Here is a 23,306-nt window from a genome sequence, read left to right as displayed (position 1 = left end):
TTTTTAATCACAGAAATACTGTATTATTTTGCTTTGTTTTAAATCACACTTGTTAGTATTATTGATCTATATGGCGTATTTCACAATAAATTAATTTTTTTTTAATTTTACAAAAATATGCCGCGATTATATCTGAGCACATGTCAACAGATGCCATGCAGGAGTGTACGTGGTCATGACAAACACATGGCTTAGGTGGCATTTTAATGCTATAACCATTTAAATGGCCGTTCAGATTCATCTTTAATTTCATGTTCAAGAGCCTGATTCAAGGGGAAAAAAATCCACATGTGTATTTTTTCATTTGTTTCTGTAATGACCATAGGAACACTTCAGTGTTTCATTTTAATGTTTTAATGTTATAGTGGTGACTGTGGCACTTACATTGACATTATATCTAGAATAATATTTCATTGTTTTATTAGCATATGACACTCCCACACATACATAATGATATCAGTAATTTTAAGGGGGCAATAGAAAAGATCTTTTTAGCTACGGGTTGTTTTGCCCATGCAGATGAATCCTACAAACCATGGAATAATTTCACTGTGAGTAGTTTGAACTGAAATAAACCGAGGGCAATATTTTAAAATTGGCAACCTAAACACACGCACAAAGATGTGAAAAAATAGTCTGAATTTCCATGGTACCCAACTCGGCCCCCACTGGGAGCTCTGATGCTTGTGCATCTCTGTAAATTCAGCCACTTGCCTTCAGGAGTTTCAGCATATTTTTTGAGTGCAAACTTGCATTAATAAAGTTTGAGTATTTTGGATTAAGATTAGTCATTACTTTGAGATTACATTTCAGATCTGTCAAATTTGATCTTTCCTATTTTTCAGAGAGAGAAAAAACATGCCAGCACCAGGGTACAGTAAATGGAAAATATTGTGCATGCTGCACTCAAATATGTGTTACTCACATAACTGTTGGTTGCAAATGTTCAACCCTAATGGCCTGGAACAAACTTTGAGCATTCAGCTGAAGTTCAGATATCCGCTGTGCTATTTCCCAAGTCCTATCATGTGTTTTCCAGGCTACTGGCTACATTTCCAACCCACATTTCTCTCACTTATCACATTTTTAAAATGAATGAATGAAATGTTTATATCACAGTCAAATTGGGCTACTTGGTTTTTTTTCAAATAAATGATGACAGAGAATGGAGTATCTTTAATGCAATTTATAAAAATAACATATATGCCAATAACAACATTTCTGACAGCTGGAGCAGTTAAAGTATATGAAAAAAAAAAAAAAAGCAGCTAGTGGTTCTCTCATATAAAAAGAGACAGATAGACTCTCAGCCTCAGGCCTGCAATCTGACCCCATGCTAGCAAAACATTGCTACCACATATAGCCTGACTGAACTTCAGCACAATTCGGTGTCAGTACAAACATACCTACTCAAAGCAAAGTTTAGAAAGAAGGATTTAAATGAACAATATCATCCTCACTGTTCCTGTGTCTGCTGAAGTCTTGCAACCCTGGAGAGCTGTGGCATGGTTGGTAACCACTTTATTTCAGATAGGAAAGCCCAGAAGTACCTTTCCTCTTTCATTAGCAATCAGGGGATGCTTTCTCACATAACGGATGCTGAGATAAGATTACCTCACCAACCGCATATTAGAAATGCCTCAAACATTCGAAAGGTTTGAGTATACAGAATTTAGGATAAAAAAAAGAACTCTGTGTAATGAGGAATTTGACAATGCTCCTGAGCTTTCTAGTCCAGCTGCCCCCTCTTATGAGGATGTTAAGATAATGGAGAGTTCTAGATCACTAGGTTTAAAATGGACTGCAAATTTTTTGCAAAGAAACCAAGCTCAGAAATCCCACAAACTTTAAATATGAGTCAAGGTTCATACTCTAAACAACCTTGAGTTGAGAGTGTGGCATAAATGGGTCTTCATAAGCAGAGTGGGTACCTAATTCTAGGACAAACTGCTCACTGTGAACAGAGGACACACAGTAATCGGCACAAAGGAAATCACATCACAGGTCTCCTAAAGCTTGGGCTTTGCTTTTTGACAGTGGCTCATGGTTAGCAAATTGACGATCAGGAGGTCAGAGAAGTTATCCAGACTGGAAAATGCAGTTCTACTACAGCATGCCAGCCAACATGTGTTTTTAGCAAAGTTTTTTTAGCCCTTCTCAAGTAGCTGTAGTTTGTATTGACGGACATCTCAGATAATGATTTTAAAATATTAGATGATGTCCAAGCAAGATTCTAAATATAATTTAAATATTAAAAAGCCAGTTGGTTTCCTCTGATTTAGGAAGGCTCACAAATACCACTTGACACTGTAAAAGTAACTTTGAATTGCATGAGTTGGTAGCTGCTCTTTTCCACAGATTTAGGTCTAGTGTACTCTACAAAGCTCTAGTAAAGAGCTATGCAACACAAACTGGAGTATAAAAAGCAGGGATGATCAGGAGAGTCACATCAGAAATGTAATAAATCCTAGAACTGAAATGGTCATTGGATGTGCCCTCGATTTGCTTTGCAAGGATGTGGTTAATTTATTTCTGTAAATATACACTTGAGCAACGATTGAGAAGACCACATCTGAAAGAATTAAGTACACTGCGTGTTATCTTCTACATAGCTAGTTAAAACTCTGTAATACTTTAGGTAATACATAAATGTTCCCTGTGTGGCACTCAAATCTGAAGAATCATGTTGTTCTTCCAAGTTAAAGATTATTAAATATCTATTAAGCTCTCAAATAATTTATAAAGTGAAGTGCTAAATGTACACATGCCTAAGTCACATTTGCATTGTTTCTCATCAATAGGAGTATAATATAACATGAACATATTATAAAATAAAATGAATTGCCTAGTGATAGCAATTCTTCACAAGTGTGCCCAGCTTTGAAAATTCACTGCATTGGTTTCCAAATTTAATAAGTATTTTTTATTCCAAGCCTTCTTTGATATACATACAAATTTCAAGTCAGCTCAATATTTTATGGCATTCATACAGCTTCTTAAATCTCCTGTCATTACAAAGCATCCTTTCATTGTGTCAGCTACTATCTATCATTTGGTTAATATTTGTGACAGCTTGTTTAAAATGTAAAATCATGTTAACTTTTAAGTAATGGCAACATTTACATTTTATAGCACTACTGAGCTTAACTATGAACAGTGAATGGGTGGAGATCACCACCTTCTCATGCAGAAATTTTATTTATAAACTTCTCAAGCAGTTCAGCTCTAGGCTGATTTGGAAGACATAAGTAGAGAAGTGGGTAGTTAAGAGAGAGGACATCTTGTCCTAGAAAAAATGTACAGTGAAACTAATGACAACATTAATAGACCGAATTGCTAAGAAGCTGAGCCATGGATCTCCAGTACTTAGAGATGGAACATATGATCAGTGCTATGAAGTCTCCTAATGAAAAATTTGCACACATCTGTAAGGAGAAGACCATTCTGTATTTCCTCATCTTTCTCTTCCTTCTACACAGGCCCCATCTCAATCAATATATATTCCTTGCCATTAAAAATGCCCTTTGAAATAGATTACTATGGTCAGAATTGTTTTCTACATTAAATACACATTTTCTTCTTTGATCCATAGTGATTCTTACATTCTCTAGCATTTTTATGACGATTACAGTGCCAAGTAAATTGAGAGACAGAGTCTGAATACAGATTTGCATGGTTTTTCCAACTAAATAAACAAATTCCAAGGTTTTGATTTTTTGGGGAACACTCTGACATGGAAACTGAGAATAATAATTAAAGACTATTTTCAGTGTAACATGGCATTCTGTGTATAAGCATCTACGATACTCCTGAATTCAACAAGCACACTAAAAAAGTTCTAAAATAAAAAAAAGGATATTGAAAATCTTTGTATATTTAAAAGAAAAAAAAGGGGGGGGGGAGAGGAGGTGGCAAACAAAAAAACCGTTGAAAACTGTCAAAAGGATTGTTAAGCTAATAATTGACAGGCACAGACCTGCCTGGTAACTTATATATGTCTTGCCCTATTATTTCATATACTTATTTCCATAAATGAAAATAGTAATTTACAGCGTTTCCTGAACTTGTCATTCAAAATATATGTTATCAAAGGGTAGAATTAAATTACCCATACAGTGACTTTAAATTGCACCTGCATGACAAACATTATAATCACTGTTGTCTTTGGAGTGAAGAGGAAGTTACTCAGCGTACAATTGGAGATGTGTGGGTAACACACAATATAGGATTTCAAACTAAGTATGAAGACTTTTAACAAACAATTCTAGCAGTTTAAATTGCATAATTTGATACTTTTTATAAGGAACGAGAAGGGGAAAAATCTTTTGGAATCTTCCAGAGTTTGGGGGTTTTGACTACTGTAAGTTTCTACCAATACCACTGTTGCTACAAATTTAAGTGTTGCCACACTCAGAAGTGTTCTGCAAATCTGGACAATCCAATTTTCAAAACAGAGATGCAAGAGGACTCTATAGACTAAGATTTTGATTCTTGAGACTTCAAAAATTAACTCCCGGGTATACAAAACACGGAGTTTCTCTTCGAAGTGCTCCCTGACTTGCATGCACACCTGAGCAAGCTCTCAAGGATCAAGGCCTGTTCAACACCACCCAGACCAGCAGTGAGCGGCTTGGCTGTGGCCTGTGACTCAACATGGGCATAGGCCAAACCATTTATATGCACAGTGTCAGATGGGTACTTAGCATGGTTGCTGAAAAAGCAAGCGTGTACAAACACACAGTCCAAGCGAAGTATGGTGAAATACACAGAACATTTGGTTTTCTTCAGGGTCCTATAAGATGGATACAGTAAAATGAATTCAACCCAAAATGTCTTCTAGAAGACTGACTGTAATTTACTGCCCAAACTACTCCAGAAAAATCTACAGGGGTATTCTGATGTACATAGATAGAGCTCCAAATGAGAAGAAATCGGGCCTTGATGCTTTGCTTGTTTTATGTGGCAAGCTGATTTGTTTAGAAGTAAACTAACTACATCTGAAAAGGCAAATGATTATTTATTTCATGGGAAATTGAACTGCGTATTTATTTACACATTTTAAATACGATCAAGTACAGCAGTTTGGCAAGCTTCTACTGAAAAAGAAATGCAGAAATATTTTAGCAAATGCTGGTATGTCTCAAGATTAAGTGGTTTTTAAAAACCATTACCATTTTAATGTCTGCAGATTGCACTGTTCCTGACACTAATATACTCATACCCTGAACAATCTGAATCTAATTTGGATTGTTATTTATCTGTTACTGCCAAATAAGTCCATTCAGTGGACAAGTCTGAACTTTGTCTTTATAAATCCACATGAAGGGCTCAGTGTCATCCTGGACCATAATTCCACTGCCACTAACCTCTTTTTATTGACAATGAACAGTACTCAATGCCCAGTCTATAAGAAAGCAAGAGAAGGCATTTGGTTTATTGATGATTTTCCCTGTTAAGTAATTGTCTGCTTACTAACACTCCAATGGGCCAAGTACATAACATATTAGACAGCGTTCAATCAAATCAGTAGTTCCTATCAATTTAACAGGCAATTTGCATGTGATGTACAAGAAAGTAAAGAGAACACTTACATTCATCTTGCATAATTAAAACACACACATAAGTCTTTCCCAGGGCTAGGATGATTGTAGCTATGTACTTCCTTGCTTCCCTAGTGAAAACATGGCTTTCTCATATTTACTTTTCTCTTTATTTTGTGTCTTAAGACTGTGCACAAAGAAGCAACTGGGAACAAAACAATTTCTTTGGGTTTTTGGTATTGACCTTGTGGACCCATGAGTACTGCAATTAAAAGAAAAGGGGGCTTTGCTCCCTGGGTCACTGGAAGTAAGGCCAGATTTTGATCTGTGTCCAAGTCCAGTATGTCATCACACATGAGCAGGAGAGGTTAAAAGGGCAGATTTTTAAGCATTTGACTGTGCAACTGCTGCCTGACTTGTACACCTACAGTTTCTACAGTTGAACATGCAAATTTGGCAACTATGCACTCAAACAGTTACTTTGAGATTTTAAAATATACAATTAATACAAAAATAGCCAGATGAATATACCCATAGTCAGAATATCTATACCCACACTCATAGCAGCCTGAGTTAAGGCCAAAATTAACGGTATTTTCCTAAATGAAGCTAGATGAAAACACCCAATTTTTCATGCAAAACGAAGTTCTGCAATTAGAGAAATTTTTTTTGGTTTGTTCTATAAACAGATGAGTGGTCAAATATTATAACAGCCATTATCCTTTCTAACAAATTTGTCTAAGGATGCTTTTCTTAGACATTTTTAGTGCTTTTTAAGTATCAGCAATTAAACTTTGCAATGCTGAGATCACCAGAAAGCAAAACCTGGTAATGTAACCAGTGAGAACTGCTGAAGAACTTTGGTTGACATACTTACTTGTATTAAAAATTGGCCAACATACTGGGGCAATACCTCGTAAAACTGCAAGCAGCATTGAGATGCTTATTTAGCCAAAGACTTCAAATTTAGTGTCTAATCAAAAACACATCTCCGAGCAGCATAAGACCTTTTAAACCCATACCAAGTGCATTTGGCATTAGTCTAGTTCTGACTCAACAGAAGGAGTGACAGTCAACGTTGATAAAAAAAAATGTTTCCCTTTAGCAATTAACTATTTCAAACACTGAAGCTGCCATAGAACTTCTAACAACCTGCCATCTCGGTTTGCAGAAATGCTGCTTCTTTTTTTTTTTTTTCCCCAGTTTTTGGCTACAAAAGGGAAGAGCTTACTGGAAAATATGAAAGCGTTTTGGATTTTTTAAAAATCCCAGTTTTTCTCTCTTGTTGACAGTGCTTAAAAATGTGGGTTGACTTGGTTTTGATTGCTGTTTAAATAACAGATTAATTTAATAATCGTTGGGATATTGAATAACAACAAATTATGGAGTGGGACAGCCAAACCCTGACCCTAATGACATTCTTATGTTCATTCTTACTTTCTTTTAGGCTCCTGCTTTCTTAATAAAACCTATGTTTTTGAAAGTTGTTTTTAAACATTGCAAATTATCCCAAAGTAGCATTTAATTTTTGCAAGTAAAAGATAAGTTTACATACAGAGAGTGTATTTTATATGGCTGTACACATTTACCATCTGACTCAAAGTCTGCTTAAATGTATAGGTGCCCTACCATTGTTTAAGTTTTCAGAGGTGGCTGAAAAGGTGAGCCATATATTTAAAAAGTAACTACCATGTAGTCCTTTCTACTGTGTGATTTATTTATGAGGATACTTTGATTTGAATCCAAGCACCCATGATTAAAAATTATGATTGGAACGATTTTTGAGAACAAGTCTTAGTTTTCATAACTACAGTTCCCCTTGGTAACTGTGAAGTGTGGAGTGTTTCTCTAAGACCAGTAACAGCACATCCAGTATGGAATAAGACTGAGACTCTGACTGTCACTCTGTGACCTTGTTGACTACGACTGTGATTTTGTTAGCAATAACACAGTATTTGTGCTCCAAAATGTCTTATCTAAGTAACATTATAAGGTTTCAATTAACATCAGTCATCATTTTTACTTCTACTAAGAGACTGCTTTTAGTCTCCTTTTCCTGACAAGGGCTCTAGAGTAGTGCTTGACACTGTGGGAACAAAAGACAGGGGCTTAAACAAGTAACTCGGGACACAAATTTTCTTGCAGTAGAGTATTTGCACAACTTATTTGCAAATGTGTTCACAATACACTGAATTTTCCACTGTCTTTCAAATAAGTTTGCAATAGTGGAGTGGATGCATATTCAGCTAAATATTTACGGATATATTTTTTCTATTTGTAATCAAGATTTGCAAGTATATGTCCCAAACAGATTAATCTATAACTGGATCCAAGAAGGACACAAAATAATCCCGCTGACTCAACGGGATCTGAATCGAAAGCCCAGTATGCAACAGATGCCATGCAGATTAACGACTGAACATAGTGTCAGTTCAAAACTCACTGCATATAAGGTTGAACCCTAATTCTGTCTGATTGAGCCCATCATTCTTAAATTACAACTATTAAGCAATACACTTGCTTGTAAAAATATTTATTGGTACTGGGGCCATGAAACAGAAAACTGGGTCAGAAGATGTAGGTCTACAAAGGACTTTGGGTCAAATTCCTTAGCTGTTCTGCGGGAAAGTGTCCTGGGTTATAACAAAAATATTTGGAATCCAGTGCAGTCTGCAATCTTAGATGCAATTTGTAGATTGCTAATGACAGTGGGTAAACGGTATAACGAAGAACTTTCCCATGAGAATCTAATAGTTCTTCTGGATTATTTCTTTAGGTTTTGCCATTGCTTGCGGAGAAAAATAATGGGTGCCTTGAGATCAGTTTGCGACTTACAGGGTTTTCTTTTATTTTTTTGTTCCACTGCGGAACACAAAATGTTTTTCTATGAAAAAGATCTTAGCGCATTATTTTTGAAATACTATAATTTTCGCTAAACTCAGTTTCCAACTCAGTGCTGTCCAAGTATTGCAGAATTGTGTTATTTTTGAAAGTGATTTGCTTTGACCTGAAGTTACCTAAGAACACAGACGGAAATCTGCATTCCTTTGAGAAAACCTGGTCCTGCTAAATTAATCTTTTCATGGAATCATATCTGTTTGCAATATTTAAACATAAGAGATGTATGATAATTTGTTGCACAACTTGTCAGCAATCTTCCGCTAAATGATCATAAAATAAGGCTGCTTGAATTCTACAGTGCTGGCATGAAGCACTCACAGCAATGTAACATAGATTGTATTTGATATGTCAAGTGGAAAAGTCACGGCTTGATTTTGTCGAGTGTGTACTTTTCAGGCAGTGGGACCTATTGTTACACTTAAAGGGTTCCCTAGGATCAATTTACAAAGCACTTTCATACTTCTATCCCACAAAGCCATATAAAAACAATTATTCATGCTAGACATTAATACATTCCTTATAATTAAAAATTGGTCAGCAGCAAATTAAAGGTGAATATTAGCACTCAAAATAAATCTCCAGTGTATTTACTCCTATTTCCTGTTTTAAAACAATTAAGATATCAAGGGGAAAATTCAGAAGCAAGTCCAGAAGCACATCTATTGACTTCAAAGAGAAATAGTTTTCACCTTTATTTGCTAATCATGTATTGATTTAGTCTGGAAAGGGAGAGTTGTAACAATTTTTGTTTGACTTATACATTCTTCTTGTCATTTATATCGATAGACAAATTATTGCTGTAAATACTCATCTCCTTTGTGATGCTGACTTCTCGGTATAAAGGATGGCCAATTAAGAGACTTACTGAGGTACAGAAATTTGCATAAACACCACCTGTGTAATTCAATTACAGTGTACCATAACTATAATAAAAACGTCACGGCGCATAGGCACTAAATGCAGAGAAAATACATTTTCAGTATGAAGGACGAAAGTGAGACTGAAGTCTTTTTCTTCCTTTAACTCCAAGAGGGACAACTTACAGCAGCACTGGTAGAACTTACACAGTTGCAGCGCTGACGTGAGATTCGTTACTACAAACCCAGCTTCCCAAGGCTGAAAGTTTGGAGGATAGCTGTAATCCTTTCACACACTTTCAGCCTCACAATTCTAAGACAGAAACACTGTTTGGCATTCAAGTAAAACAACCAGATCTCACGGTACCACAAGGGAACTTCTAACCTATCCAGCAGGATTTCACTCTGGTATAGGAGAGCTAGCAGCACTAACATTTTTGTATCTAAATCTTTACAGAATATTCCATTAGAATGCTGCCTGTGTCCAGGAAAAGTCTTAAAATATTCACTATTATTTGAAGTTAGCATAAACCTCTACTGGTTTTACACCTTTTGATAGAAAATAATAGGCACTACTTTAATTAAAGAGTATCAAACTTTTAAAGTATCTCTGTAATAAGAGAAATGAAACCCTGACAGAGGTCATTACATAAGATATAACAGACTTGTACATTCTTCAACATAACCTTGAATAAATCAGTTTTACTGCTTTGTCACAAACAGTTGTATAAAAAAAAATTGAAAGGGCTTACTTGAAACAGTCATCGCAAGCAATATTCCCCGTGGTCTCCTTTATAGTGCGTTCGGAAACAAAAGCTGGATATTCTGTATCACAGGGCTCTAGGGTTTGTTTCAACCTCTGCGCTATAGGCACAAGAAAAAATATCTTGATGTTAACATGGGAAGAATAGCACGCAAAATTCTGAACAACATGAGATGCTGCATTACAGAGCTCTCAGAAAATGGAAACTACTCAGCTTCTGCCACCCTGTGAGATTTCCTAGGCAGTGCATAACACTATTTTTTCAATTAAAAAAAAAAAAGTTTATCCATGGAATGTAATTTTGTAAGACATAACTTTTAAAGTAGTTATTCATGGTTTAGTCATTACCAACCTACTTTACATTTATGCACAAGCTTGTATTTTTTTCTCTGCAAATTCAAGACGGACTTGTTTTGATTTCAGTGATGCTGTGCACCTCTAATGATTACGTATGGGGGGTTACATTTATTTGACAGCTAATCTGTGGTACATTTTACTGAAGCCGAAACAGTTTTTGGATTACAGCTTGGGGATCTTTGCAAAGTTTCATCAGTTAGAATTATTCTGTGGGTGAGGTGAGGGGCAGAAGCGTTACTCCGCCCAGAACTAATGCTTGCTGTCTGCTCCTAAAATAGTAACAATTAAGACTGTGTAACACACTTAATCTGAAGCCCATGCAGCGCAAGGGAAAAGAAAGCATCACTATTTACATCTTAAAGATCGGGAAACTGAGGTACCAGGGAGCAGCGAGACTGGTTCAAGGTCAAACTACAGGACAGCAGCAAAGCTGGGAACTGAAGGCGGCTCTTCTGACTTTCACACTGATGTATCTGTTGGACATTGTCTCTCCCTCATTCCCTTTCTTTTTCCTCCTCACCCCTTCATTCTTCCTTAACACAGAGGTACACTTGCACATCAGCATGAATGTTAAGCCTATCTTAAACTAATTGCTAAGTGAGAAAACAAGACGAGGCATGACAAAAATAGATTACACTGAACAGGCTCTTGGACTCGACAGATCTTCCATTCAAGATAATCTGTTTCAGAGCCAGTGGAGTATCTATTGCACAGTGCCAGGGGAATAAGCAAAACTGCATTTACCATGACTCACTAGGACATGCATTTCTGAGCTTCTCATAATTTTTGTATATAATTTTAAAATATTCCCTGAAATGCATGGATCTCAAGGAAGATACTAAAGTTGGGTCAGAAAAGTTTTCTTATTTCTGATGTTTTCACTATAGTTGTGACATATTTTACAATTTAGCATTTTCTTAAGAATTGTCTGACTAGCTCTACTGCACCTTCACCCTTTCTCTTCTGTTCTCCTTATCTGGTGCCAAGAATGACTGAAATTTATCACATGTATTTTGGGTCTACCCTCACTTGTATCAACATATGGCTTGTGTAACAAAGACACTGCCAGAGATCCATGGGTCTCAGATTTCCAGCATCTCGTTAGAATCCAGAAGATGATGGGGTTGCCCAAGGTTTAGGACATCAGTTTCTTCTCTCTCATTTACAATGTGATTGAGATTATAAGACCTTGTGTAGAATACTAGGGTTTGGTAAATTGGCAGGTATGTGGGGACCCTCTAGGATCTGCATAATATGTGGTGTTCTATTAATGTCATGATTTGAGCAGCAAGCAATTTCCCCGTTAGAAGAGATGATTTTTTTTTCCTGAGCTTTGTTAAGCATTATTAAGCAAAAAAAAAAAAAGTGCAAGATCATGATTTTTAATTTCATGAAGTGCAGTCATAATTATTACAACTCTCAGTGGTAATGTCACACCTACAGAAAAACGTACCAAAGCACATGCTTTTCTCTCTTGTGAAATCTCAATTGCTTTTGCTTTACTAACATATGTTGGTTTCTACACAACTGTCGCTTGCTACCTAACCAAATTTGAACTGGGCAAGCAGTACCGCAGAAATTATGACATTCCAATGAGCATAATGAGGGGGTATTTTCAATACTCTTACTCATCAGAGAAACGGAGCAAGTGAATTATGTAGTTCAAACTCCACTTTCAACTAAAACATGAATGAAAAGCTCTCAATCACACTTGTCTGTCAAAGTGCTGTAATGATAGCTTTGCCTTCAAGAAAATAAAGGTTGCAAGTTATTAGTTCCTGTCTTCTGTAGTTAGTACATGCTTAAAATACAAAAGAGACATTCATTTTCATGAGATGAAGGAGAAGTGCTGTCTGTAAAGGATATTTTCCCTGATATGCAATGCAAGTACCACTGGATGTTTCATGTCATGTAACAAAAGAATTGCCTTCAGTGTTGCGATGCAGTGTACCCTTTACATTAGCATGGGAAAGGCTACACTAAGTGCGTGCACCTAAATCTCCAGAAGGTTCTTATCAAATCTTCACCTCCAGCAGACACTCATCTCAGCCTCCCCTTCTCCCTATGCAGCATTTACAACACGTTAGGCAGTAGCCCGACGTGCTTTGCCATTGACTGCCATACTTTCCAGTTGCTCCAAGATAGACCCTTCTGCTAGAAGAGCTCCAGTATCTTTTTACTACAGCGGATATCGGAATATTCCAGGGCATCAGTATGTTCCATTTTCCCGATATCTTTAACTTCAGACAAGATATTGTTTTGGTGTAAAGACAGCCTAGTATCCAGGCAATGCAAATATAAACTGAAGCCTAAAGCAGAAATTTTAACCCCTGCTTTGCTAAGGAATATGCAAATCTGCAAATATGAGGCTGAAGAATGCAGTTTAAACCATTATAACGTAAACGGCATGCAGCACACTTTGCCTGTGAAACAGCCAATTGAGGAGCACTGCTCTTGTAAATTAGCTTTTTACTTTTGAGCAACACTTCTGAAATGCCATAAGAAGTCTGCTAAAATACAAGAGACACTTGACATAGAAAACTTCAAATTGTTATGGGAACTGTTATAATTTCATCATTATTTCAAATGAAGCCTCCACATTTCAAAACATAATTTTGATTAAATTTAATTTTAATTCATCTAAAAAAGTCTTGTTTAAAAATAAACGCATAAAATTTACTATTTTAAGTCTTAAAAATTATTTTTATATGAAATTATATTGAAATGACCACATTCCTGTGAACTTCTGTTGAAATAGCATTTTCCAGTACAATAACCCCCTACATATTACAGCTGCACTAGAAAAAATGTAGTATATGCAGAAACAGACTAGTGTAATTGCTTTATTCACAAAGACTGTGTTGGTATGAAGGTGAACATTAAAAACAAAGCAAACAAAAAACGAACAAACAAAAAACCCCAACCCTCCCCCCCAGCAAAAAAAAAAAGGCAAACAAACCAAAACAAACCACCACATATTTAAACATTGTCTAGTATTTTACCTTTTCCATTATAGTAGTGTACTGTATTCCTAGAGTACACACAAGCACTATTCATAGAAGATCTTAACTACCTTGTGTTTTGGGAAACATTAACATAGACAAGGATGCTGACATGGGAAACACTGTCATCAGACATCTATGATTTAATCTAAAACATTTTATACACATTTGAATTTCAAAAATCCAATTTAATCTAGCCATTTCTAGCATTATAGGCAGGAAAAAAAAATACACTTACCTTTCGCTGTCAGATCAGAGTGCCACCAACTGCATAGATTAAATTCCACAAGGAACCTATAGAAATCATTAGAATTTTCATATTATCCCACAGAATGTTTGCAAAACACTAAGCTGGCAGTAGTTTGATACCATTAAGCCTGTTTTAAACAAAAGTTAACACAGAACTGATATTCATGTTACTAGCATAACTCTGGGATTATCAACTACTCCTATTCTCATATTTTCCCTGGGTTGTATTTTGCCACTGAGAATTTATTCTGAAAATAACCCCATGAATAAATAATAGATTTACCTGTTATTAATTTAAATTATTGATCTTATTTGAATTGTCCATTAAAATTCTCAATGCATGGCAGCATACAGTATTTTTACTGTTTAATATTATTGAACTTTATTACTTCACTACACAGGGTATTTTGACTCTAGTAAAGTACCATAGACTGATAACTGTCCTGGCTATGGTACAGAAGTACAGATAGAATACTTACATTACATTCTGGAACTAAAATAATACAACTAATTTATTTCTAGGAGCAGAAAAGATTGATTAACCAGTGCCTAATCTGTTCCAATTAGATGTGTAGATAATGAATTCTCCCACTAAAATTAACTGCAATTTACTTTGAAGAATGGACCAAAATGTGTCAGTGTGTCAGTTATTGTAAGTGTAAAGAATGTGAAACCAACATCCAGGTTATCATAAGGACATGAAACTACAACACTTATAAACCAGAAAGTTTCTGGAAAATTTTCAAGCTGTTATAGCTAGCATCGAAGTCTTATTTTAACCTGTTTTCTTTCCCTGATATTTACTTTGAAAGCTGCATTTAAGATCAATCTCTGCCCTCTGGCAACAACCACTCTGTTAATTCTTCTTAACTCTTATTCCAAACTTTGATGAAAGCTCATATAATTTGCAATTAAAACAAAATGACTACAAGAAAAAATTAGATGTATTGCAATAAAGATAAAATTCAGTTAAATCTGCAAATCTGCTCTCTGATAAGAACAATAATAAAACATATAGGTTAATAATATAAGATACATTTTAAGGTTTCCTCTTCTCCATATGATATTTCTTTGTGATTTCTTAGGCAATCTCTCTTAAAGAAAATGTTCATTATTTATTAACTTGAAACGTTAGAAGAATTAGGCCACGTGAAAAAATTCAGCAACATCCAGAATATACGTTATCTGACATATTCTGTAAAAGGTCCGTCTTATAGAAATTCATAAAGTGACAAACAATACAGTGAATCACTAGAACAATTTGCTATATTGACAACTGCCCACCCAAGCAGCATTACAAACAGCCAGACATTTATGTAAAATTTAACAGTAACCACAAAAATAAATTTGGTTTGTATATTGAGATCTGCCAGACTTACTAAGCAAAGACATACGAATACAAGCAAAGACTATGAATAATGTAAAAAGTACAACCGTGCAATCATAAAGCCAAAACTTTCTCAGATTTTAACAATGAAAAATTTGAAAGTAAAAAATTAACCAATATTACTGTAATAAAAATCATATAATAGAAGCAGCACAATGTATGTAAAAAGCAAAAAGTACAAGTATACATTCAGTATTCAAAAGTAAAAATATTCATTAATCCATACAAATATTAAGTTCTTGATAAAATTTACTTACAAGACAAGCTCAGTCATAATCCATTTTATTGCAGCAAAGAAGGCATTATAAGGCTGAAGAGAAGCAACTAATTTAATAAAAAGGCAAAACGTACAGTATTTATATCTTAACTGAATTCTTCATGTAAAGACAATGTTATGGATATTCAAATACATGGGTAGCATGAGAAAAAGAACAATATCTTTTGCTTATGAAGAGGCAAATATTATTATACTGAATATTAAAATATATAGTAATGACATTTCCTTTTAATGTGGGCGATCATAAACACAGATTACCAGTTGGAAAAGGAAAGTTTTGCAAATGATTCTTAAATCTTTAACCTCTAGGGGTTCCTATTTCCCAGGCTATTGCTGGAGAAACAGCTCTGGTAGATAATATGAGCTGTTCTTAGGCTGCAATTCACAGGCTTGCCCCTCTATAATGTAGATCTTTATTCATTACTTCAGTCTAATTAGACTAGGAAAAGCTTCTGGAGTTTGAATTTACCGAAATGAAGTTATCTGTGTCATATTGAAAGCTTAGTTGTAAGCACTTTAAGTAGCTTGTAAGATTCTTCCCTCCTCCCTCCATTTTTCTGGATCATAACAAATATACAGCAAATACTTTGAAAATCCTGTGTTTACAGTACTTCCACTGCATTTCGAATATTTTATTTTTGAAAATAATATCAATAGGATTATTCTTTTAAGAAGGTACCTCAGGCAGAACAGTCAGTTTCCAGACATTTGGAGAGGAATCTGTCCTTGTCTAACTCATTTGTGTTAGGGTCTCCTAGTAGCACAACATTTTGCAGACTACTTAGATTCCGTATCAACAGAGTATTTTAGCACATGTCAGAAATCACATTGACTTTAAGAGAACTACTTAGATTCCTAACACCATGCTTAGCCATCCTGAATCAGAACCTCGGTGAAGCAGTGCCCTTTGGCACAGCAGTATATGGCCATTTGAAGTTTCCAGAGGCCACAAAGAGTATTTCTGGACAGGGCTGATAATGCACAGAGCCAATGAATGAGTGTCAATCCATAGCATACAGGCTGAAATAGCAAGCCAGCAGAATGCATAATGCCCGAGAGAGTAAAGATTTTTGCCTATTAAGGACTGTCTTACAGGAAAAGATAAAAAGCTACAAGTCTTTCCTAGAGATGAAAGGAAAACAAAATTTCAGCCCACTGGGACATCTTATTTATTTCCCTTCCAAATCAGAAAACCTGAAATTTCTCACCCAAGTAATTAACTTGATTGCATACTTTTGTTTCCATAATGCCAAATTATTTAATGTAAAATAATGTATTTAATATTACTTATGAACAATAGATATTTACTCTAAAATATACTATGCATTGTAAAAGTATTTTCATATGAGAACTAAAAGAAAATTTGAAAACTCAATATATCTAAAAAAATTTCATTAGTATCTGAATAGAAATGATAAAAATAATTCGTTTTGAAATTTTAGTGGAAAAACATTTCATTACATTGATATAAATGCATTCTCATGAAACAGGATTTTACTAAGACAGCCTTTTCCACACAAAGACTGTTCCTTCAAAGACTGCAGCAAAAACTGCAGGGGTTTTATTCTCTTCATATATCTAAACCATTATTGAGAGAAAAAGGTCTTGAACTGAGTTACTCTATGGCACTGATATATTTGCAGCAAAGTGGAGAGTTATCTAGAACTTGAATAAATTTAAATACGAAAATATGCTAAATAGCAAAGTATCTCGATCTCTTTTAAGAAGCAATCCTATACTGATAAAGAAATGGACCAGACAATCTACAAATCTAGTCCATCCCTAATTTATTGTTTTGGCCCCACAGCCTAAAAAGCTATGATTGAAAGAGGGGTCCAGCCCTGACACCTGCTTTCCAGGATTTTGGCAGAATGTTGTGGTAGATCCTTTAGCAGTCATACAATTTTTGATGCCTGTGCTCCACTTCTATGCTGTTTAAAATATCAACTTTTTAAGGAGTCTCAGTCTTGTACCTATATCTATTCCTATATTTCTAAAACCATAGTTCTCAAAGAATAAACATTTATGAACAAACATGTTGCTTATGTAGAAACTGTACTGAATACAGCCTAATAACCTGGTCTATATGTACAAAACTGGGTATAAAAACAGGAAAAAAACCACTTTTGAGGAATCTAGCCCTACCTGGTTTTAATGCAAGCTCTCTTTGTACTTTCCCTGTAGTCACAGTTATTAGAAGTGGCTGAATCAACAGGAAAACAATGAAATAATAAAAGCTCTGCCCATCTTTCATGTCGAACGTCACAAAAACTCAAGGTTTGAAGAAGAGTTTGACTATGTTTAAAAAATAAAGAACATGCTCGCCATGTCTCATTGTGTCCCACAACAGTTGCAGAGCTTTTTCTCTGAAAACACAGCATGGACAAAAATTGGAATAGTGAAAATCTCTTGCCCACTTGTAAGAGAGAAATACTTCAGCTCTACACACTGAGTGCTTATACAAACTGAGGTGAAGCCCCAAGCCTTGGGATGAAAGATTGTTGCCAACGGTTTTAATATATTTTAAAATTTTTCATGCAAATGTGATTCACAGCATCCTGTTGTACTTCACTGACAATGTAAGTCTCATTGCACAGGGTGGTACGTAGTATTATGTCAAGATAGTATTTTTTCAGGTTCAGGCTTTAGCAGATAATAGGCTGATAAGTGCAGTAAATCCAAATTTGCAGGTATTTGAAAAACATAGAGTCATGTAAATATGTAAACATCCTAAAATGCATATTATTATTAAACAAACCATAGAAGTAATATATTATATTTAGAAGCTGCCGAAACATTGGCATTTACTCAACAGCTTAACTACGTGTAGGCTTATTCTTTCTAGCTGGATGTCTGTGCATTTAAAAATACTATCAGGTAACTTTTCCAGACTAGTAAAATTGCTAGAGTGTTTTGATGCTGTTTTTACATAACAATTTTTTATGCTAATACTGTTATGTGTTCATTAAAATGGTTCCTTTTTAATATGCAAAACCTATACTTTGTCTACCACCTTATCAGTTCCAACTGATAGATTATTATAGCAATGTAAAACACATACATGATTATAAAATATCCTTGAAGTTATTACCTAGATGTTTGAGTTAGCAACAAGGAAGTATTGCCCTTGCAAGACCCAGCTTGACTCTAGTCAGGCCTTGCAGAGGGACAGGGTTTGTATTCAGATCTGATTGCAAGACAAGAGTTTAAATGTATTGAAATTCTACTTTAAGAGACAACTTCTTTGAATACTAAGGAAAAAAAAAAAGTGTTAAAATCACTGATGTGTATGCCTTGCCAATGAATCAATCTTTACATATATATATTTTTATATATATATATGTAAAAATCTCCATTTTTATTTTGAATTACATTTCTGCATGTATGTGTTTACACACAGAAAAGGCATTTGTGATTTCAGTCTCCCAAACAAAGCACAATCTATTGCCAAATTTACAAAGTCCTAAGAAGGAGGATTCACACGGTGCAAAGAATATCCTGACAGAACCTCAGAAATCCTGGCCCAGCAATAAAAATGATTGTGTAAGTATTTGAGCTTGAAAGTGCTTAACACTTTGCATTTGTTTATAATGAACCATTCCTTGTATGCACTAGGATAAACGCAAGAGCTGTAAGCATTCCAAATCAAAATAATGCACTTACAATGGCCATGAGATATTTGCAACAATTTTCTTTGATGATTGCATGGAAAGGTGCTCAGAAAATTCACTATACTTACGTCCAGTAAGCTATGGGCACTGTCGCTACTCTCTTTGTTTGTTCTACACATGGCCTGGTAGTCATAAAGTGTAATTCTACAGAGAAGAACAGAAAACTGCTTGACTAAAAGAAGAAAACACAGTGGAATAATAATGATGATGTGGAACAGTCTGCCCACAAAGTAGACAGGAAAATAAAAACTGTAGCAGCAGCAGCAGGAAAAAGAGGGAAAGGGATCATTAAAATACACGTTACACAAAGGAGAATAAAGGTAAGAAACACTGAAAAAATTGTAAGGATTTTATCGGACTACAGAACAGAGGAAAAGCATAACTGGGAGAAAGCAGGGAAGATAGACATACAGTGTAACACACAATGATATAAACAATGCGAGGAGGAGAATACACATTCAACAGGATGCTTAAACAATTGGTCCTGGACTAAGATCAGCACATTTAGCCCCAGAAAGCAAAAGAGCCTATGCATTTGAGAGGCTTCTCACAACAGACCACTCTTGAGCTCCAGCAAAAGCAGAAAGATACTTCTACAGTTCCAGCATCTCAGTTGTCATTGCCAAATAATTTGTAAAAACAACGTGTTGCTTCCAAAGCAGAGACAGGTGGAATTTCAGTGTATTCACAGTACAGATAATTGAAGCAGGATGGTTTACTTTTTCTTCTTTTCATGAGGGCAAAATATTCCACATTGGGTACCAGCTGTAATAAACACATGCTAGAAGCCTCCTCAGATGCATAGTAAACAGGGAAATTTCTTTCTGCTTGTGATTTTACTCATCATTGATACACTTCAGAGATCTAAATGTAAAATCCAGAACTCAGAGACAGTATATGGAATTGTGATTATTTCTCTAAATCTGTCTGTCCAGAGAACAATTAATTAACCATATTCATCCACATAAAAAGCATTTAACATCTATAGCAGATGTAAAGAATCTTTAGCTGATAAGTTGCAAAAAATGTAAATATAAAAGTTACTAGTATTATTTGAACATATCCATTTGACTTTTGCATCATCAGAGAGACAAAGGAACACAATTGGACACAGATGGTTTATAGATGTATGAGATGGGACTTCAACATTTTGCATTGTGTGCCTTGCTTCTAAGTGAAGAGAAAGGAGAGCACACAAATTGAGCTACAGAAAGCATGTCCCAGAAGCTGCCAAAAACAGGTCATGAAATGCATTCAGCAACACCATGAGGCATTCTGCACTGCGTGCCATGAAACATTGCAACCTGTAGCAATAATATGTTGTAATCCCTTGTGGTAGAAACTGTATATAACTTTTCTGATCTAATTTTGTGACAGCAACCATCACTAAAAGCCTCTTCATTATGCCTACATTTTCTTTTTGGCTTACAGGCAAAATATCTAATACATTTGATCTTGCAGCTTCAACTAAACATTCAGCACATAGTCATACTGCTTACATTATTAATTTTATCTCATATTCAGAATAGAAATGGCCAGGTAGCCCTTGTTTTGTGGACTGGCAGAGAGAGGCACATGGTAGACAAACGCATAACTAGAGACCTAAACATGGGTGGAAGTTGACCACTGACCATATTTGGCAGAATCACGCCCACAGCCAGATCCGCGCACACAGATCTGCCAAGACAAACAGAGCAGTACATGGTGTAAGCTGTGCTGCCTGTATGGCATGCAGTAATACACCACTTTCCCTAGCTTTTTATTTCCTTTAGTTTTTTCCCCCTTTAACAACGGTCAGAATCCAGCCCCTGCAAGGTAATCTCTATAGCTCAGCCTTTCTGGTCTTGGTTGCCTCGACTATTTTATTCCTCTAAGGACCATGTTACACATCCAATTGGACCTCCTAGGGATGGCAGCAAGTGATAAGCACAGGCAAGGGCAGCTTACAGGTGTTAATGTGCTCTCTGCAGAGTAGTCAAGGAATTCTACATGGATGAAATGGTCCCATCCTGCTTCATTCAATATCTAATGTTACAAGTAGAATAGCATTCAGTTTTGCCTTTATTCTTTGCAAATGGTTTTTTCAATATAAAGAGTTTGGTGACCATTTGGTGTTTGAAAGTGCAGTAAGTTTCTCAAGTTTTAATTTCGTACACTAGAACTGTTTGGAAAATCTGTGGACTTCATTATTCTGCCAAGAAGCCTTAATTAAATACTATTATATTGTGTCATGTGGAACATCTGTTATAATTTGAACTTTACATCAAATTTTCGAAAAAGCCTTTCTCCTCTAAATATTTGTAGTTGTATTACATTTCTCATGTAAGTATTACATTGTACTAGATGTACTAGATTCTTTAAATGCTCAAAAATAAAAAGGCATTAAAAGCTGAAAGATGTACTCACAAATAATCTGAAATATAATTAATATTGTGCCATGACATGCTACATTTTATTTTTTGTATATTGTTGTATTGTACAGGGTACACAACAATCTAAGATTACACTATGAGCAAATGTTAACACGTATGTAGTTAAAAACTCCCTTCATTTAACAGGGAAAGAAATACTAAACTTTAGAGTGATGGCTGAGGGGAAGAGTTGTAATAAACAACCTCAAAATAATTGTGGAACACTGCAAAATTGTTTTTTGGAAATGCTTGAATATCATTTATGGATGATATTATGATGAGTTTCGTCTTACTAAATATATTTGAAGGTGTTTCCAGTGTGAAGATTCTGGTTCAGGAACAAACTAGAGAACAGATAATGTATCCAAGTTTGGGTTTTTTTTAAAAAAGAAAAAAAAAAAAAAAAGAACAAATCCTCAGAAAGGTTTGTAGCAGATGTAGAATTCTCAACAAAATCTGGAGCGAGTTCTGGTTTTTTGAACAATGCATTCCCATCTCATTAACTTTCAAAGTTGGCAGGTTTGACACCTATCTGAAAGTTTCTAATGACAATTCAAACAACTATCGCACACACAGAATGTACAAAACATAGCAGTGAAAGCATTACTGCCAAATGATCTTAAAAGCCCTGATTCTTCCACACTAAGAATAGGAACTTTGCAAGACACTTCAAAGATCATTGGATGAAGCCCATAACCATGTTGAAATCTGTGCTGCTTCTGTGTCCAGGTATAATTTCCAGAGCATTATTTTATTGCTAATGTCTTCCTGAGATTTTAGAAAATAAGCTTTTTCTCACAGACTTAACTCAGTGTTGCAGAAAGAAAAGGCTTTTGGATTGCCATTTTTGAAGTGATTGTATTTCACTTTTAAATAACTGCATCTAACGGTATCCTGTTCAACTGAATATAGTTAGTGAACATAACTGCCTGCTTCCCACAATCTAATTTTAAATCCATCTAGATGCCCAAGTCCATGCTATGCATGACAGCACCTCACAGGAGAGCTTTGCCCTTGCTACAGATAACATGCTTGAGACTTTCTGACATCACCCTGCTGTTAACTGCCCATATTTCCACACCTGGTCACTGAAGTCTACAGAGCATTTGTTTTTAACATCAGTCACAGAACAAACACGGACAATGTGCAATCATCTTTAACGAATGGAAAGTAACTTACCAAAAACTAAATGTGCACCTCCATCATATATAACTTCAGGGGCCAAACACATTTTAGTGAAAATTTTCTGCCATAGTAAATTCCAGTCTTGTACTTCGCAATGTACTTAAAACTGAGTACAAATCTGGTTCAAGAAAATTAATCTTCTAAGACCTACCAGCAGCACAGGCTATAAAAACAGATACTCTTATTGCTTTCAGATAGATTTTCAGCACACCTACGGATTTCTACTTGGTGGCGTAAAAACAGAATCACTGACAATTATAACAGCTGAAAGATCTTCAATGCATAATATTTCAAATGTTTTGTCACCAGTTCAAGATTTGGGGGTTTTCATACAATGTGGGGAAATAAGCAGCTTCTTACTATGGAATCACAGAATGTCCTGAGTTGGAAGGGACCCACAAGGATCATCGAGTCCAACTCCTGTCCCTGCATATGATAACTCCACAGTTCACACCATGTGTCTGAGAACGTTGTGTCTTCTTGAATACTGACAGGCTTGGGGTTGTGACTATCTCCCTGGGGAGCTTGTTCAAGTACAGAAAATGTCAAGTCCATAGAAAAAAAAAGGAAGAAGTGCTCCAAAGACCCAAGCAAAGGAAATCAATAATACAGGAAGCCCTAATTATGGAAACTATTCCTTACTCAGCAGTCTACATAAAAATTAATGGTGACTACAGCTCACTTTTGGTGGAAAGATGTTTGTTAA

The 23,306-nt window shown here is 35.5% G+C and overlaps 1 protein-coding gene across 1 annotated transcript in view; it reads right to left on the bottom strand.

The window, feature by feature from the left end:
• The window catches only part of CACNA2D3 (calcium voltage-gated channel auxiliary subunit alpha2delta 3), a 437,844-nt gene that overhangs the window by 7,714 nt on the left and 406,824 nt on the right, over positions 1–23,306 (bottom strand). The window contains exons 32-35 of the mRNA XM_065642557.1: positions 19,073–19,148; positions 15,314–15,366; positions 13,659–13,714; positions 10,051–10,162 (exon numbers count right to left, since the gene is read on the bottom strand). Coding sequence (XP_065498629.1) covers positions 10,051–10,162; positions 13,659–13,714; positions 15,314–15,366; positions 19,073–19,148 — 297 coding nt within the window. The remainder of the gene's footprint in view (positions 1–10,050; positions 10,163–13,658; positions 13,715–15,313; positions 15,367–19,072; positions 19,149–23,306) is intronic.

Source organism: Caloenas nicobarica, chromosome 11 (genome assembly GCF_036013445.1).
Source record: "Caloenas nicobarica isolate bCalNic1 chromosome 11, bCalNic1.hap1, whole genome shotgun sequence".
In the NCBI taxonomy this organism is placed as follows: domain Eukaryota; kingdom Metazoa; phylum Chordata; class Aves; order Columbiformes; family Columbidae; genus Caloenas; species Caloenas nicobarica.
This window is presented reverse-complemented; position numbering and strand designations above follow the sequence as displayed.